Source organism: Salvelinus alpinus, chromosome 8 (assembly GCF_045679555.1).
Source record: "Salvelinus alpinus chromosome 8, SLU_Salpinus.1, whole genome shotgun sequence".
Classification (NCBI taxonomy): domain Eukaryota; kingdom Metazoa; phylum Chordata; class Actinopteri; order Salmoniformes; family Salmonidae; genus Salvelinus; species Salvelinus alpinus.
This window is the reverse complement of record NC_092093.1, coordinates 49,881,545-49,900,671: the sequence shown is the minus strand read 5'-3', so window position 1 is coordinate 49,900,671 and position 19,127 is coordinate 49,881,545. Positions and strand designations below refer to the sequence as shown.

Below are 19,127 nucleotides of genomic sequence, written 5' to 3'. Positions count from 1 at the left end.
TGTTCTGAGATCAGGTTGAATATTTTTTTTATTTTTTTTTTATTTCACCTTTATTTAACCAGGTAGGCTAGTTGAGAACAAGTTCTCATTTGCAACTGCGACCTGGCCAAGATAAAGCATAGCAGTGTGAACAGACAACACAGAGTTACACATGGAGTAAACAATAAACAAGTCAATAACATGGTAGAAAAAAAAGAGAATCTATATACAATGTGTGCAAAAGGCATGAGGTAGGCAATAAATCGAATAATTACAATTTAGCAGATTAACACTGGAGTGATAAATCATCAGATGATCATGTGCAAGAAGAGATACTGGTGTGCAAAAGAGCAGAAAAGTAAATAAATAAAAGCAGTATGGGGGTGAGGTAGGTAAATTGGGTGGGTAGTTTACAGATGGACTATGTACAGCTGCAGCGATCGGTTAGCTGCTCGGATAGCAGATTTTTAAAGTTGTTGAGGGAGATAAAAGTCTCCAACTTCAGAGATTTTTGCAATTCGTTCCAGTCGCAGGCAGCAGAGAACTGGAAGGAAAGGCGTCCAAATGAGGTTTTGGCTTTAGGGATGATCAGTGAGATACACCTGCTGGAGCGCGTGTTGCGGGTGGGTGTAGCCATCGTGACCAGTGAACTGAGATAAGGCGGCACTTTACCTAGCATAGCCTTGTAGATGACCTGGAGCCAGTGGGTCTGACGACGAACATGTAGCGAGGGCCAGCCGACTAGGGCATACAGGTCGCAGTGGTGGGTCGTATAAGGTGCTTTAGTAACAAAACGAATGGCACTGTGATAAACTGCATCCAGTTTGCTGAGTAGAGTATTGGAAGCTATTTTGTAGATGACATCGCCGAAGTCGAGGATCGGTAGGATAGTCAGTTTTACTAGGGTAAGTTTGGCGGCGTGAGTGAAGGAGGCTTTGTTGCGGAATAGAAAGCCGATTCTTGCTTTGATTTTGGATTGGAGATGTTTGATATGAGTCTGGAAGGAGAGTTTGCAGTCTAGCCAGACACCTAGGTACTTATAGATGTCCACATATTCTAGGTCGGAACCGTCCAGGGTGGTGATGCTAGTCGGGCGTGCGGGTGCAGGCAGCGAACGGTTGAAAAGCATGCATTTGGTTTTACTAGCGTTTAAGAGCAGTTGGAGGCCACGGAAGGAGTGTTGTATGGCATTGAAGCTCGTTTGGAGGTTAGATAGCACAGTGTCCAAGGAAGGGCCGGAAGTATATAGAATGGTGTCGTCTGCGTAGAGGTGGATCAGGGAATCGCCCGCAGCAAGAGCAACATCATTGATGTATACAGAGAAAAGAGTCGGCCCGAGAATTGAACCCTGTGGTACCCCCATAGAGACTGCCAGAGGACCGGACAACATGCCCTCCGATTTGACACACTGAACTCTGTCTGCAAAGTAGTTGGTGAACCAGGCAAGGCAGTCATTAGAAAAACCGAGGCTACTGAGTCTGCCGATAAGAATATGGTGATTGACAGAGTCGAAAGCCTTGGCCAGGTCGATGAAGACGGCTGCACAGTAATGTCTTTTATCGATGGCGGTTATGATATCGTTTAGTACCTTGAGCGTGGCTGAGGTGCACCCATGACCGGCTCGGAAACCGGATTGCACAGCGGAGAAGGTACGGTGGGATTCGAGATGGTCAGTGATCTGTTTGTTGACTTGGCTTTCGAAGACCTTAGATAGGCAGGGCAGGATGGATATAGGTCTGTAACAGTTTGGGTCCAGGGTGTCTCCCCCTTTGAAGAGGGGGATGACCGCGGCAGCTTTCCAATCCTTGGGGATCTCAGATGATACGAAGGAGAGGTTGAACAGGCTGGTGATAGGGGGTGCGACAATGGCGGCGGACAGTTTCAGAAATAGGGGGTCCAGATTGTCAAGCCCAGCTGATTTGTATGGGTCCAGGTTTTCCAGCTCTTTCAGAACATCTGCTATCTGGATTTGGGTAAAGGAGAAGCTGGGGAGGCTTGGGCGAGTAGCAGCGGGGGGGGCGGGGCTGTTGGCCAAGGTTGGAGTCGCCAGGAGGAAGGCATGGCCAGCCATTGAGAAATGCTTGTTGAAGTCTTCGATTATCACGGATTTATCGGTGGTGACCGTGTTACCTAGCCTCAGTGCAGTGGGCAGCTGGGAGGAGGTGCTCTTGTTCTCCATGGACTTTACAGTATCCCAGAACTTTTTGGAGTTAGAGCTACAGGATGCAAATTTCTGCTTGAAAAAGCTGGCCTTTGCTTTCCTGACTGACTGCGTGTATTGGTTCCTGACTTCCCTGAACAGTTGCATATCGCGGGGGCTCTTCGATGCTATTGCAGTTCGCCACAGGATGTTTTTGTGCTGGTCGAGGGCAGTCAGGTCTGGAGTGAACCAAGGGCTATATCTGTTCTTGGTTCTGCATTTTTTGAACGGAGCATGCTTGTCTAATATGGTGAGGAAGTAACATTTAAAGAATGACCAGGCATCCTCAACTGACGGGATGAGGTCAATATCCTTCCAGGGTACCCGGGCCAGGTCGATTAGAAAGGCCTGCTCGCAGAAGTGTTTTAGGGAGCGTTTGACAGTGATGAGGGGTGGTCGTTTGACCGCGGACCCGTGGCGGATACAGGCAATGAGGCAGTGATCGCTGAGATCTTGATTGAAGACAGCAGAGGTGTATTTGGAGGGCAGGTTGGTCAGGATAATGTCTATTAGGGTGCCCATGTTTACGGATTTAGGGTTGTACCTGGTGGGTTCCTTGATGATTTGTGTGAGATTGAGGGCATCAAGCTTGGATTGTAGGACTGCCGGGGTGTTAAGCATATCCCAGTTTAGGTCACCTAACAGAACAAACTCTGAAGCTAGATGGGGAGCGATCAATTCACAGATGGTGTCCAGGGCACAGCTGGGAGCTGAGGGGGGTCGGTAGCAGGCGGCAACAGTGAGAGACTTATTTCTGGAGAGATTCATTTTTAAAATTAGAAGTTCGAACTGTTTAGGCATAGACCTGGAAAGTATGACAGAACTTTGCAGGCTATCTCTGCAGTAGATTGCAACTCCTCCCCCTTTGGCAGTTCTATCTTGACGGAAAGTGTTATAGTTGGGTATGGAAATCTCAGAATTTTTGGTGGCCTTCCTAAGCCAGGATTCGGACACGGCAAGGACATCAGGGTTGGCAGAGTGTGCTAAAGCGGTGAGTAAGGCAAACTTAGGGAGGAGGCTTCTGATGTTGACATGCATGAGGCCAAGGCTTTTTCGATCACAGAAGTCAACAAATGAGGGTGACTGGGGACATGCAGGGCCTGGGTTTACCTCCACATCACCCGAGGAACAGAGGAGTAGTAGGATGAGGGTGCGGCTAAAGGCTATCAAAACTGGTCGCCTAGAGCGTTGGGGACAAAGAATAAAAGGAGCAGATTTATGGGCGTGGTAGAATAGATTCTGGGCATAATGTGCAGACAGGGGTATGGTGGGGCGTGGGTACAGCGGAGGCAAGCCCAGGCACTGGGTGATGATAAGAGAGGTTGTATCTCTGGACATGCTGGTCTCAATGGGTGAGGTCACCGCATGTGTGGGGGGTGGGACCAAGGAGGTATCAGAGGTACGGAGAGTGGAACTACAGGGTCCATTGCAAACCAAAACAATGATAATGATAACTAGCCTGAACAACAGTATGCAAGGCATATTGATATTTGAGAGAGACATACAATAAGGCATAAAGTGATTGCAGGTCTTGATTGGGAGAGCTAGCTAAAACAACAGGTAAGATAACAGCAGCAATAACAGGGTGCTAGTCTAACACAGCAACAACAGGTAAAAATGGCGTGACGACTAGGCAGAGAGGGTCGGATTAACTACACACAGATCCTGAGTTAAAGCACAGAGCCGACAGATAAAACACAAATAAACAGAATGGAGTACCGTGAATTAATGGACAGTCAAGCATGCATCAGCTATGTAGCCAAGTGATCATAGTGTCCAGGGGGCAGCCGTAGATGGAGCAGGGAGGCCTCCACTAAGCTAGCACGCGGCGTTTAAAGTTAGTAGCCCGGGGGGTGGTCTGCTCAGACGGAGGGGGTCTGCTCAGACGTGGTCGTGTCGACAGAGAATCCAAGCCAGATGGCGATGGCGAAAGAGAGGTTGTGAATTGTAGAATTGTGTTTGCTAACTGGTGCTAGCTTCGTGGCAGTGGCGCTAGCTGCGCTAGCCGCAAGCTAGCTGTGAGGATCAGAAGCAGTGGCTCAGGGATTACGGCAGGAATCCGGCGTTGTTGTCGAGAGACAGTCCGATGCTGGTAAATTGGTGAGTAATATCCAGGCTAATAACAGGGCTGGTGTCTGTGCAGAAGGTAAAAAGCTACTAGCAGCGGCAAAAAAAAATGGCTAAATTAGCTTGTAGCTGGTATTGTAGCCCAAGAATTCGCTGGTAGACCTCTTCAGCTAGCCGGCAGATGGGCCTAGCTCGAGGCTAGCTCAAGGCTAACTGGTGCTTGCTTCGGGACAGAGGTGTTAGCCAGTAGTAGCCACTCGGTTGCAGCTAGCTAGCTGTGATGATACGGTGTAATTGTCCAGAGCTTGCGTCAGGAATCCGGTGATGTGGTAGAGAAAAAGCAGTCCTATATGCTCTGGGTTGATATCGCGCTTGCAGACTGGCAGGTATTGGCCCGGTATTGAAGCTGGCTGTGTCCGAGTTGAGGGTGAAGACCGCAGCAGTGGCTAACTGACTACTAGCTAGTAGCTAGTTATCTGGCTAGCTTCTGATTGGGGTTACGGTTCTAAAGTATAAAAAAAATAGCAGGTCCGTACCACATTGGGTGAGGCGGAATGTAGGAATGTATATTCAGTTCCTAGATGGAAAGTGAAATTAAAATATATACGAAATGTATACGAAAAATACGAAAGACTATTTACACGGGACAGGACAAAACAAAGACACGTCCGACTGCTACGCCATCTTGGATCTTGGAATAATGGTGTAGCGTTCCGTCCGATAGCGTTCCAGACACTTGTAGAATGTATGCCAAGGCACATTGAAGCTGTCCTGGTAGCGGCCCAATGCCTAATTAAGACGTTCACGTAATAATTGATTTAGTCATATACCTGTACACCTAGCACAGATAGCCTAGAAATGATGCTTATATTTAAATAAATCAATGAGGATGTTATTCAATCCAAAATAATTATGGGGAACCTATTTATTACAGGACTAAATAAAATATTTTATGGGACATGCAAGGCGAGCATGTTAACGTGCACGTAATAGAGCTAAAGTCAAAATCCCCAATCAGTCTGAATGTGAATTGGTATAATAACATCCCTATAATAAATCTGCAAAAACCCTATAGTCACATGTCCATTATCTGGCCTCTGTGTGCATGAACCTCTTCGCACGCCAAACCACAACAGATAGCCAAGACAGATCCCACTGGTTCGCGTTTTTTAAAAGAGACACACACGCAATTTCCAAAACAACATGTCCATCCTCTATAACAGTAGGCTATAACGGGTATCTTACCACCGTCGCCGTAGGTCTCAATCCCATACCCGTCCTGTAGCCCGTTACTCCACGTCCCGTCGTACCTCGCAGGTGTATTGTGGCTCTGTCGGAGTCCATAGCGACCCTTGAAGCCGTGACTCCACTCACCGCGGTAAATCCACTTCCCTTTGGTTTCTACTCCCAGTCCATGCCGCTTCCCCTGGGACCAGTAGCCATGGTACATATTCCCGCTGGGCCAGGTGTACACCCCCACTATCTCAAAGCCGTGCGACCAGGAGCCGGCGTACTCGCCCTGGCCTTTTGGCCCGGTACAGATGCCATGTCCGTGGGCTTTGCCGTCCTCCCACCCTCCGCAGTATGTTCCTCCATCATCGAAGTCGAACCGTCCGCCCGTCATTCAGAACAGCCGAGAAATGGAGCAGAACTCTACGGCCGTAGGCTGACTCAATGGTGTCGTGTTATTATCCCCCCAGAAGGGATCCAGCAGGGAGCGGAGAGGTGGAGAAAACAGAGATGTCTCTGTTTTGCACAAGAACTAAAAAATAAATAAACAGAAACAATGATTATGGTGGTGGTGATCACAAGCAGTGTGCGATTGATATGTAAAGAGACAAGCATGGAGGAAGTGGTTAGTGTGTATGTGGTTAGGGTAGTGGGGGTGTGAATGGGGAAGAGTCATTTACCGGAGTCGCACGCGGTATCCGCCGCTGGGTGATAGCTCGTCTCCCCCCTCCACTGATCAGAGGGAGAGAGAGAAGCATCGAGTCTCCAAACAAGAAAGACACGGCCAATTTCTACGTCACGCCAGTAGAACCTCCTACCCACTGCCACCCCCACTGCTAATTATGAGGGTGTACCCGCTCTAGCCCCCTGTATTATGTGCCGCTGTTCGCCAGTAAATCACATAGTTCAAATAGCAGAGCAACCGTCAGATAGTCACTGCCGCTACCGCGTCGCAACCTGCTGCTGCCGCTGCAGGCGGTCGGTTTGAAAAGCTCGCGCCTACTACCTAACACAGGTGTGCGTTTCCTCTACAGAATGGCTCTTTTTGAGGTGTGAGTGAACAGGGGGTAAAATATGAAATGTCCTGTGTGATCCATAAAGATCCGATTAAACCAGTATTCTAATTCCATCATACGGTCACTGTAAAACTAGTCTCTGTAAGATCGCTGTTTTTAGGCAAAACTCTCAAAATGTCGTAATGAAAAGAACATGTACATTTTGCTGTTGAAGGCCTATTTTTGTGACAGTTGTATTTAAGTAATTTTCTTAAATCTGTCAACCTATAATTGTAATAATTATATATATATATGAATACAACATCTAAGCTTCTGGCGTGTTTTAAATAGGCTATAATAAGGTCAAACTCGAATTCTTAATTCTACACAACTTGATTATTCAATCGGTTCAGAGATGATGGAAATATATTCGCTTCAGTCGAAGGGAAACTATTCATTTGTCAATACAATACTGACAATATCACAGTATCACAAACCACTTGCATTGGCAATATATGTTTCCCCATGCCAATAAAGCCCCTTGAATTGAATTGAATAAAGGAGTGGATAAGAGCGACCTCTGCTGTTGACTTGGAGCAATGGTCAACACTACGTAGAGCTGCTGTATGGGACACAACCTCTCACAAGCGACGATTTATCAAATTACAAAGACCATTTTCTAAAACTAGAAGGATATTTCTTTGCTATTATTTTACACATGTTACAGAAACTTAAATAAATAGCTACTACGTAGGCTAATCTAAATATAGATCTACAACCACTGAGGCTTTTCATAACACACAGACATAGGACTACTCGAAGTTGTGATCTTCCAGAGGAACTTACAAACATGGGCATGTCCCATTCATCTCTCATTCATCAGTCCTGATGGGGTGTGATGCTGAGGTTGGAGGTCTGACTTCGCTCCGATCCGTCCCAATGGGTCGTCACTAGTTACAACAGCCACAAATATATAAACCCCGCCTACTTCTACAATTTATCTTCTTAAAAATCTGATTTTGAACCTAACCTAACCTTAAAATGAACCTTAACCACACTGCTATACTTATGCCTAACCATAATCTTAAAATAAGTCAAAAAATCACATTTTTGTGTTCATGCATTTTTATGATATAGACAATTTTGACTTTGTGGCTGTGGTAACTAGTGACAACCGTCCCAAACACAGCAACAACTCAGCGACAGACATATAGCTAAAATGGCGGCGGAAAACAGCGCCGAATTTCAGGATGAGAAAGAAATCCTCATCAACAAGGGTGATGTTCAAGAGGTACAACAAGAGAGCGGAGCTGTCACAGAAAGCACGAATGCCAAACCATCCAAAATGACATTGTATCATTGGACGCAGTCCTTCAGTTCGCAGAAGGTGAGTGTTTCAGCACCAAGCATTAATGGACAGCTTCTGAAGAGTATGCGTTGATTGCGTGACTAGGCAAGGTATAGCGACATGCTAATCAAAATAACGCTGATATGACAACATAAATGCAGTTATAGCATCATATAGGCTTTTGCAGCTCGATGTGTCCAAAAAACGGACTGTAACCAGGCTGGCTACAACAAATGTTTTGCTATTTCTGCTTGAACAGGAAGCTGGATCTATTGGCCTTTTTTACAGCTAAATCCCAGTTCCATATCAAATCAAATCAAATGTTATTTGTCACATGTGCCAAATACAACAGGTGTAGTAGACCTTACAGTGAAATGCTTACTTACAAGCCCATAACCAACAATGCAGTTTTAAAGGAAAAAATACATTTAATAATAATATTTAAGGAGCAGCAGTAAAATAACAATAGCGAGGCTATAAACAGGGGGTACCGGTACAGAGTCAATGTGCGGGGACACCGGTTAGTCGGGCTAATTGAGGTAATATGTACATGTAGGTCGATTTATTAAAGTGACTGCATAGATAATAAACCGCCTGGTATAGAGCCGCCTGGTATAGAGGTCCTGCATGGCAGGAAGCTTGGCCCCAGTGATGTACTGGGACGTACGCACTACCCTCTGTAGTGCCTTGCGGTCGTAGGCTGAGCGGTTGCTAAACCAGGCAGTGATGCAACCAGTCAGGATGCTCTCGGTGGTGCAGCTGTAGAACCTTTTGAGGATCTGAGGACCCATGCCAAATCTTTTCGGTCTCCTAGGGGGAAATAGGTTTTGTTGTGCCCTCTTCACGACTGTCTTGGTGTGCTTGGACCATGTTAGTTTGTTGGTGATGTGGACGCCAAGGAACTTGGAAGATCTCAACCTGCTCCAATACAGCCTCGTCGAGGAGAATGGGGGTGTCCTCTGTCCTGCTTTTCATGTAGTCCACAATCATCTCCTTAGTCTTGATCACATTGAGGGATAGGTTGTTATCCTGGCACCACACGGTCAGGTCTCTGACCACCTCCCTATAGGCTGCCTCTTCGTTGTAGGTTCGGCAAACTAATGATGGTGCTGGAGTCGTGCCTGGCTGTGCAGTCATGAGTGAACAGGGAGTACAGGAGGGGACTGAGCATTCTCACATAGGTGTTCCTTTTGTCCAGGTGGAAAAGGGCAGTGTGGCGTGCAATAGAGATTGCATCATCTGTGGATCTGTTGGGGTGGTATGCAAATTGGAGTGGGTCTAGGGTTTCTGGGATAATGGTGTTGATGTGAGCCATGACCAGCCTTTCAAAGCACTTCATGGTTACAGACGTGAGTGCTACGGGTCGGTAGTCATTTAGGCAGGTTACCTTAGTGTTCTTGGGCACAGGGACTATGGTGGTCTGTTTGAAACATGTTGGTATTACAGACTCAGACAGGGAGAGGTTGAAAATGTCAGTGAAGACACTTGCCAGTTGGTTAGCGCATGCTCTGCGTACACGTTCTGGTAATCTGTCTGGCCCTGTGTTCTTGTGAATGTTGACCTGTTTAAAGGTCTTACTCACATCGGCTGCGGAGAGCGTGATCACACAGCCGTCCGGAACAGCTGATGCTCTCATGCATGTTTCAGTGTTACTTGCCTCAAAGCGAGCATAAAAGTAATTTAGCTCGTCCGGTACGCTCGTGTCACTGGGCAGCTCGCGGCTGTGCTTCCCAATGTAGGCTATCCATATGCTTTGAAGTCCACAGCCCCATCATAGGGAATTCTTTGATGTCCTACTCCAGGTTCGGCATGACATGGCACAAGTGTAAGGGTATTGTAGGTGGAGCTGTATTGTAGGTGGGGCTGTATTGTAGGTGGGGCTGTATTGTAGGTGGGGCTGTATTGTAGGTGGAGCTGTATTGTAGGTGGGGCTGTATTGTAGGTGGGGCTGTATTGTAGGTGGGGCTGTATTGTAGGTGGGGCTGTATTGCAGGTGGAGCTGTATTGTAGGTGGGGCTGTATTGTAGGTGGGGCTGTATTGTAGGTGGGGCTGTATTGTAGGTGGAGCTGTATTGTAGGTGGGGCTGTATTGTAGGTGGGGCTGTATTGTAGGTGGAGCTGTATTGTAGGTGGGGCTGTATTGTAGGTGGAGCTGTATTGTAGGTGGGGCTGTATTGTAGGTGGGGCTGTATTGTAGGTGGAGCTGTATTGTAGGTGGGGCTGTATTGTAGGTGGGGCTGTATTGTACATGGGGCTGTATTGTAGGTGGAGCTGGGCCGTAGTTTAGAAAGATGTGGTGCTGCTATCTAACTGGACTGTCCTGTCTAGGTGTGTCTGGCCATAGCAGAGTAGGGACTGAGCTGTGTATCTTAACTAACTGACTGTCCTGTCTAGATGTGTCTAGATGTAACTGTGCTGTGACTGTCCTGTCTAGGTGTTCCTAGATGTAACTGTGCTGTGACTGTCCTGTCTAGGTGTTCCTAGATGTAACTGTGCTGTGACTGTCCTGTCTAGGTATTCCTAGATGTAACTTTGCTGAAACTGTCCTGTCTAGGTGTTCCTAGATGTAACTTTGCTGAAACTGTCCTGTCTATGTGTTCCTAGATGTAACTGTGCTGTGACTGTCCTGTCTAGGTTGTTCCTAGATGTAACTGTGCTGTGACTGTCCTGTCTAGGTGTTCCTAGATGTAACTTAGCTGAAACTGTCCTGTCTAGGTGTTCCTAGATGTAACTGTGCTGTGACTGTCCTGTCTAGGTGTTCCTAGATGTAACTGTTCTGTGACTGTCCTGTCTAGGTGTTCCTAGATGTAACTGTGCTGTGACTGTCCTGTCTAGGTGCGTCTGGCCATAGCAGAGAAGGGACTGAGCTGTGAGGAGTATGATGTCAGTCTGCCTCTTAGTGAACACAACGAGCCCTGGTTCATGAGACTGAACCCGGCAGGAGAGGTACCAGTCCTCGTCCACCATGACAACGTCATCACAGACCCTGTTCAGATCATGGACTATCTAGACCAGAACTTCAGAGATGGCAAGTCACTGACCTTTAACCTCTAACCCCTAACCCTTAACCCCTAACCCCTAACCATAACCCCCAACCACTAACCCCTAGCCCTAACCCCTAACCCCTAGCCCTAACCCCTAGCCCTAACCCCTAACCCCTAACCCTAACCCCTAACCCCTAACCATAACCCCCAACCACTAACCCCTAGCCCTAACCCCTAACCCCTAGCCCTAACCCCTAACCCCTAGCCCTAACCCCTAGCCCCTAACCATAACCCCCAACCACTAACCCCTAGCCCTAACCCCTAACCCCTAACCCCAACCCCTAGCCCTAACCCCTAACCCCTAGCCCTAACCCCTAGCCCCTGGCCCTAACCCCTAGCCCTAACCCCTAACCCCTAGCCCTAACCCCTAGCCCTAACCCCTAGCCATATCCCTAACCCCTAGCCACTAACCCTTAGCCCCTAACCCCTAGCCCAAACCCCAACCTCTAATCCCTAACCCTAACCCCTAACCCCTAGTCCCTAACCCCTAGCCCTAACCCCTAACCCCAACCCCTAACCCCTATCCCTAACCCCTAGTCCTAACCCCTAACCCCTAACCCCTAGCCCTAACCCCTAGCCCTAACCCCTAGCCCTAACCCCTAGCCCTAATCCTAACCCCTAGCCCTAATCCTAACCCCGAGCCCCTAACCCCTAGCCCTACTGTAGCCAATAACTAGGAGAGGGCTAGGGTGGCTGGGTAACTCATTAGGGGTTCCCCCTAAGACACGTCAACAACCCCCAAAGTGTCAATGTATAATCCCTGATCAAATTGACACATTTATTTTCAGTTCTCAGTGTTGTTCCCCTTTTTATTGCATCCCTGCCTCCACTCTCAACATCCCTGCCTCCACTCTCAACATCCCTGCCTCCACTCTCAACACCCCTGCCTGACACTCTCAACATCCCTGCCTGACACTCTCAACATCCCTGCCTGACACTCTCAACATCCCTGCCTGACACTCTCAACATCCCTGCCTCCACTCTCAACATCCCTGCCTGACACTCTCAACATCCCTGCCTGACACTCTCAACATCCCTGCCTGACACTCTCAACATCCCTGCCTGACACTCTCAACATCCCTGCCTGACACTCTCAACATCCCTGCCTCCACTCTCAACATCCCTGCTTCCACTCTCAACATCCCTGCTTCCACTCTCAACATCCCTGCTTCCACTCTCAACATCCCTGCTTCCACTCTCAACATCCCTGCCTCCACTCTCAACATCCCTGCCTCCACTCTCAACATCCCTGCCTCCGCTCTCAACATCCCTGCCTCCGCTCTCAACATCCCTGCCTCCTCTCTCAACATCCCTGCCTCCGCTCTCAACATCCCTGCCTCCACTCTCAACATCCCTGCTTCCACTCTCAACATCCCTGCCTCCACTCTCAACATCCCTGCCTCCACTCTCAACATCCCTGCCTCTACTCTCAACATCCCTGCCTCCACTCTCAACATCCCCTGCCTCCACTCTCAACATCCCCTGCCTCCACTCTCAACATCCCCTGCCTCCACTCTCAACATCCCTGCCTCCACTCTCAACATCCCTGCCTCCACTCTCAACATCCCTGCCTCCACTCTCAACATCCCCTGCCTCCACTCTCAACATCCCCTGCCTCCACTCTCAACATGCCCTGCCTCCACTCTCAACATCCCTGCCTCCACTCTCAACATCCCTGCCTCCACTCTCAACATCCCTGCCTCCACTCTCAACATCCCTGCCTTCACTCTCAATATCCCTGCCTCCACTCTCAACATCCCTGCCTCCACTCTCAACATCCCTGCCTCCACTCTCAACATCCCTGCCTCCACTCTCAACATCACTGCCTCCACTCTCAACATCACTGCCTCCACTCTCAACATCCCTGCCTCAACATCCCTGCCTCCACTCTCAACATCCCTGCCTCCACTCTCAACATCCCTGCCTCCACTCTCAACATCCCTGCCTCAACATCCCTGCCTCCTCTCTCAACATCCCTGCCTCCACTCTCAACATCCCTGCCTCCACTCTCAACATCCCTGCCTCCACTCTCAACATCCCTGCCTTCACTCTCAATATCCCTGCCTCCACTCTCAACATCCCTGCCTCCACTCTCAACATCCCTGCCTCCACTCTCAACATCCCTGCCTCCACTCTCAACATCACTGCCTCCACTCTCAACATCACTGCCTCCACTCTCAACATCCCTGCCTCAACATCCCTGCCTCCACTCTCAACATCCCTGCCTCCACTCTCAACATCCCTGCCTCAACATCCCTGCCTCCTCTCTCAACATCCCTGCCTCCACTCTCAACATCCCTGCCTCCACTCTCAACATCCCTGCCTCCACTCTCAACATCCCTGCCTTCACTCTCAATATCCCTGCCTCCACTCTCAACATCCCTGCCTCCACTCTCAACATCCCTGCCTCCACTCTCAACATCCCTGCCTCCACTCTCAACATCACTGCCTCCACTCTCAACATCACTGCCTCCACTCTCAACATCCCTGCCTCAACATCCCTGCCTCCACTCTCAACATCCCTGCCTCCACTCTCAACATCCCTGCCTCCACTCTCAACATCCCTGCCTCAACATCCCTGCCTCAACATCCCTGCCTCCTCTCTCAACATCCCTGCCTCCTCTCTCAACATCCCTGCCTCCTCTCTCAACATCCCTGCCTCCTCTCTCAACATCCCTGCCTCCTCTCTCAACATCCCTGCCTCCACTCTCAACATCCCTGCCTCCTCTCTCAACATCCCTGCCTCCTCTCTCAACATCCCTGCCTCAACATCCCTGCCTCTTCTCTCAACATCCCTGCCTCCACTCTCAACATCCCTGCCTCCACTCTGCCAGCTGTCAATTTAGTTATTTTGTTCTTCCTCATTATTATTGTTATTATTATTATTGTTATTATTATTATTGTTGTTATTGTTGATATTGTTATCATTGTTATTATTATTATCCGTATTATTATTTATTATTATTGTTATTGTTATTATTATGTTTGTTATTATGATTATGATTATTGTTATTATTGTTTTTATTATTAGTGTTATTACTGTTGTTATTATGATTTTTTATTATTGTTGTTTTTTTTTTTTTTTTTAAATCATAATCATTATTGTTATTGTTGTTATTGTTATTATTATTATCATTATTACTATCTTTATCTTTATCATTATCATTCCTATAATCATTATTATAATTATTGTTATTATTTTCGTTATTATTATTACTATTATTATCATGATCATTATTATTGTTATTTTCCTCTCTTTGCTCATTGTTTTCATTCACTATTATCAGTTTCATTTAGTTCCCCTGTTGTCTTGGTTGAAATGGGTCCATCTCATGTTGTTCAGCCTTCTGCAGGAGAAAGAGGAGATATTCTGGTAAGCATACGGAGAGGAGATGCTTTTAGGGATTTGTTTGAAAAATATATCTCAAATAAAAGCACATATAGGATTGTATTTGAGTAATACTTTTCAAATTAATCAAAATGTAGTATTAATTTAACTTGCCCATGCCTAATGGCAATACCTTTTGCAGGTTCACACTTTTAATGAATTGTCTGTCTCTATATTCAGACAAAACAGAAGGATAACCTTTATTCGAATGGTATATCTCATTGTTTCCCAAACCTCTCCTCCAGTACCATCAGCCAGCCCACTTCATTGATGTATTCCAGAAGTAACACAACTATTTGAAATGGTCACCTAATCATCAAGCCCTTCATTAGTTGAATCTGCAGTGCTACTGTCCTTCTGGACTATATCAACTAACCGGGCCGGCTGTGGGTACTGCTGGAGAGGTTTCTGTAATGCTGCTTCGTTATAATGATCTTGTTCATTAACCATCTCTGTTTCTCCGTTCTTTGTCTCTCTTGTCCGTAGAGGGAACTGCTAAGCTGATCCCTGAGGAAGGGAGTATGTATTACCATAGAGTACAGCACTACAGAGAACTACTAGACTCTCTGCAGATGGACGCCTACACACACGGCTCTATACTCCACCCAGAGATCACCGTGGACTCACACATCCCAGCCTACGCCACCACACGTATACGAGGTAAGACACAGACACAGACACAGACACAGACACACACACACACACACACACACACACACACACACACACACACACACACACACACACACACACACACACACACACACACACACACACACACACACACACACACACACACACACACACACACAAGCTGGTCGTGGAAGCTGGCACCACAGAGGCCTCTACATCACGCTAGGCTATCGATTGGCTAGTCAAGACCGTGAGGTCATCAGCCCTGCCCCAGGGGATGATAGGACAGCTCGTAGAGGCTTTCTCATAGAGGGGGGTGTTGGTGTGTGTTGGGTGTTTGTGTTTGTGTTTGTGTGTGTTGGGTGTGTGTGTTTGTGTTGGTTGTGTGTTGGGTGTGTGTTGGGTGTGTGTTGGGTGTGTGTGTTTGTGTTGGGTGTGTGTTGGGTGTGTGTTGGGTGTGTTGTGTGTGTGTTTGTGTTGGATGTGTGTTGGGTGTGTGTTGGGTGTGTGTGTTTGTGTTGGATGTGTGTGTTTGTGTTGGGTGTGTGTGTTTGTGTTGGATGTGTGTGTTTGTGTTGGATGTGTGTGTTTGTGTTGGATGTGTGTGTTTGTGTTGGATGTGTGTGTTTGTGTTGGATGTGTGTTGGGTGTGTGTGTCCTCTCCTTTCTGTTAACTCATTACTTCTGTCCATCCAGACTCCCTTGACCTCCTTCCCCTGCTCAGCAAATTAACTCCTCTCTCCATTTGACTGAATCCATTCTCATCCCCCTTTCCTCTCCTCTTCCTCTCCTCCGTCAGTTGCGTTCCTCTCCTCTCCCTCTCCTCCGTCAGTTGCTTTCCTCTCCTCTTCCTCTCCTCTTCCTCTCCCTCTCCTCCGTCAGTTGCTTTCCTCTCCTCTTCCTCTCCTCCATCAGTTGCTTTCCTCTCCTCTTCCTCTCCCTCTCCTCCGTCAGTTGCTTTCCTCTCCTCTTCCTCTCCCTCTCCTCCGTCAGTTGCTTTCCTCTCCTCTTCCTCTCCCTCTCATCCGTCAGTTGCTTTCCTCTCCTCTTCCTCTCCCTCTCCCCCGTCAGTTGCTTTCCTCTCCTCTTCCTCTCCCTCTCCCCCGTCAGTTGCTTTCCTCTCCTCTTCCTCTCCCTCTCCCCCATCAGTTGGTTTCCTCTCCTCTTCCTCTCCCTCTCCCCCGTCAGTTGCTTTCCTATCCTCTTCCTCTCCCTCTCCCCCGTCAGTTGGTTTCCTCTCCTCTTCCTCTCCCTCTCCCCCGTCAGTTGCTTTCCTCTTCTCTTCCTCTCCCTCTCCCCCCCACACACACACACACACACACACACACACACACACACACACACACACACACACACACACACACACACACACACACACACACACACACACACACACACACACACACACACACACTTCCGTGGTATATTGGGGGTGTAATAATACCGTGGTTATATTTGTGTGTGACAGCACAGATTGGGAACACAGAGTCAGAGCTGAAGAAGCTAGCGGAGGAAAACCCAGAGCTGAAAGATGCTTATATGGCTAAAACGAGGCGTTTAAAGGTACAGCGTCATGACTGGAATCCACACTGCTCTTTTACCTTTTCAACCTGTTTGCTTACCATCTCTGGATGATGTCATGAAAGCCTAAAGCCCAGTTTCCCTCCTTTTGTAGCACAAGCTGTTTGACCATGACAACATGAAGTATCTTAAGAAGATTCTGGATGAGTTGGAGAAAGTTCTGGACCAGGTGGAGACAGAGCTACAGAGGAGAGCAGAGGAGACACCAGGTATGTATCACACTGGAGAAAGTTCTGGACCGGGTGGAGACAGAGATACAGAGGAGAGCGGAGGAGACACCAGGTATGTATCACACTGGAGAAAGTTCTGGACTAGGTGGAGACAGAGCTACAGAGGAGAGCGGAGGAGACACCAGGTATGTATCACACTGGAGAAAGTTCTGGACCAGGTGGAGACAGAGATACAGAGGAGAGCAGAGGAGACACCAGGTACGTATTACACTGGAGAAAGTTCTGGACCAGGTGGAGACAGAGATACAGAGGAGAGCAGAGGAGACACCAGGTACGTATTACACTGGAGAAAGTTCTGGACCAGGTGGAGACAGAGATACAGAGGAGAGCGGAGGAGACACCAGGTATGTATCACTCTGGAGAAAGTTCTGGCGCAGGTGGAGACAGAGATACAGAGGAGAGCGGAGGAGACACCAGGTATGTATCACACTGGAGAAAGTTCTGGACTAGGTGGAGACAGAGCTACAGAGGAGAGCAGAGGAGACACCAGGTATGTATTACACTGGAGAAAGTTCTGGACCGGGTGGAGACAGAGATACAGAGGAGAGCGGAGGAGACACCAGGTATGTATCACACTGGAGAAAGTTCTGGACCAGGTGGAGACAGAGATACAGAGGAGAGCAGAGGAAACACCAGGTACGTATTACACTGGAGAAAGTTCTGGACCAGGTGGAGACAGAGCTACAGAGGAGAGCAGAGGAGACACCAGGTATGTATTACACTGGAGAAAGTTCTGGACCGGGTGGAGACAGAGATACAGAGGAGAGCGGAGGAGACACCAGGTATGTATCACACTGGAGATACATACACCTTTAATAATCGATAAACATAGACACAAGGTTAACACAGAGTTATCACACTTTTCAGAACGACAGAGGAAGGTGGAGGAGACATCAGGTAGCATACAGGAGATGAGATGAATACACCTTTAAATAGACACACCTGTTTTTAGACAGAAGACACTGTCGAAATCGTCTTCCTCTTCTCCTCTCCACCAGAGGAGGGCAGTAGTCAGTCGTGGCTGTGTGGAGAGTTCTTCAGCATGGCCGACGTCTCCCTGGCTGTCACCCTGCACCGCCTCAAGTTCCTGGGGCTTTCCCGCCGTTACTGGGGCAACGGGAACCGCGGCAACCTGGAGGCCTACTATGAGCGTGTCCTGGAGCGCCCGTCCTTCCGGAGGGTTCTGGGTCACGTAAACAACATCCTGATCTCGGCCGTGCTACCCGCCGCGTTCCGGGTGGCCAAGCAACACGTGCCGGCGTTCGTTGGCACCACGCTGCTCATAGGCATCCTGGGAGGAGCCACATACCTGGCCTTCCTTTACCTGAAGACCAGGATGTTAATTACCAGGTGGTAGAGGTGAGAGAGAGATGGGAAGAGAGAAGCAGGGACAGAGAGAGAGAGAGAGATGGGAAGAGAGTGGCAGGGAAGGAGAGAGAGATATGGGGAAAAGAGAGAAAGAGAGAGAGAGGTGGGAAGAGAGAGGCAGGGACAGAAACAGAGAGAGAGAGAGAGATGCTTAAACCCAGAATGGGTTGCTTTACTCCTTAACACACAGCTACCATTGCCCATTGCTGTACAGTACATTGTGGTGCAGTGGATTGTCCATAAACCATAGATATAATAGAATATAACTTTATTGAATATAACTTTATTGTCCACATAATGTGGACATTTCTCTTTGCTGTGTTGCATTATTTAATAGGCCAAATATGCTTTTTCAGTCATCTTTAGTTTGTGTGTCAGATTGTCAGTTAAACTGGGCTTCACCATCTGTGATGCCTCCTACCTTCTGGCAGCTTGTCAGTTCTTTGGTTATACAGTATACTAACAGTATATTTCCAAAAGGCTTTATCCATACATTTTTCACATTTGTGTTTTTTCATCAGAAGTGATTGCTTATGGGTACCTTGATGTGTGTGTAAAATATTACTGTTCTCAGATGTTTAATTCAGCGATTTTAGATGTGTATAAAAAATGTGTGTGTTTTTGCAAAAATGCTATATATCCACAATTTGCTGCTGTGTCCTGTCTTGTCCTGATGAAATTAAACATTTTTTTTCACTTTATTCAGAACTAATATCACTTGTTTACTTTGTCTCTCTCTCTCTCTCTCTCTCTCTCTCTCTCTCTCTCTCTGCACCTCTCTCTCTCTGCACCTCTCTCTCTCTGCACCTCTCTCTCTCTCTGCCCCCCTCTCTGCACCTCTCTCTCTCTCTGCACCTCTCTCTCTCTCTGCACCTCTCTCTCTCTCTGCACCTATCTCTCTCTCTGCACCTCTCTCTCTCTCTGCACCTCTCTCTCTCTCTGTCCCCCTCTCTCTCTGCCCCTCTCTCTCTCTCTTTCTCTCTCTCTCTGCCCCCCTCTCTCTCTCTCTGCCCCCCTCTCTCTCTCTCTGCACCTCTCTCTCTCTCTGCACCTCTCTCTTTTCT

General features: G+C 48.0%; 2 protein-coding genes across 2 annotated transcripts in view; one reads left to right on the top strand and one right to left on the bottom strand.

The window, feature by feature from the left end:
• Positions 1-6,239, bottom strand: part of LOC139583244 (junctophilin-1-like) — a 102,339-nt gene extending 96,100 nt beyond the window's left edge. The window contains exons 1-2 of the mRNA XM_071414097.1: positions 6,157-6,239; positions 5,492-6,008 (exon numbers count right to left, since the gene is read on the bottom strand). Coding sequence (XP_071270198.1) covers positions 5,492-5,870 — 379 coding nt within the window. The 5' untranslated portion in view covers positions 5,871-6,008; positions 6,157-6,239. The remainder of the gene's footprint in view (positions 1-5,491; positions 6,009-6,156) is intronic.
• A 1,410-nt stretch (positions 6,240-7,649) lies between these two features.
• Positions 7,650-18,764, top strand: gdap1 (ganglioside induced differentiation associated protein 1). The gene is made up of 6 exons (XM_071414096.1): positions 7,650-7,858; positions 10,655-10,847; positions 14,738-14,911; positions 16,353-16,447; positions 16,560-16,674; positions 17,694-18,764. Exons 1-6 carry the CDS (start codon positions 7,691-7,693, stop codon positions 18,050-18,052), a joined length of 1,104 nt encoding a protein of 367 aa, XP_071270197.1. The 5' UTR covers positions 7,650-7,690; the 3' UTR covers positions 18,053-18,764.
• The last annotated feature ends 363 nt before the right edge of the window (positions 18,765-19,127 follow it).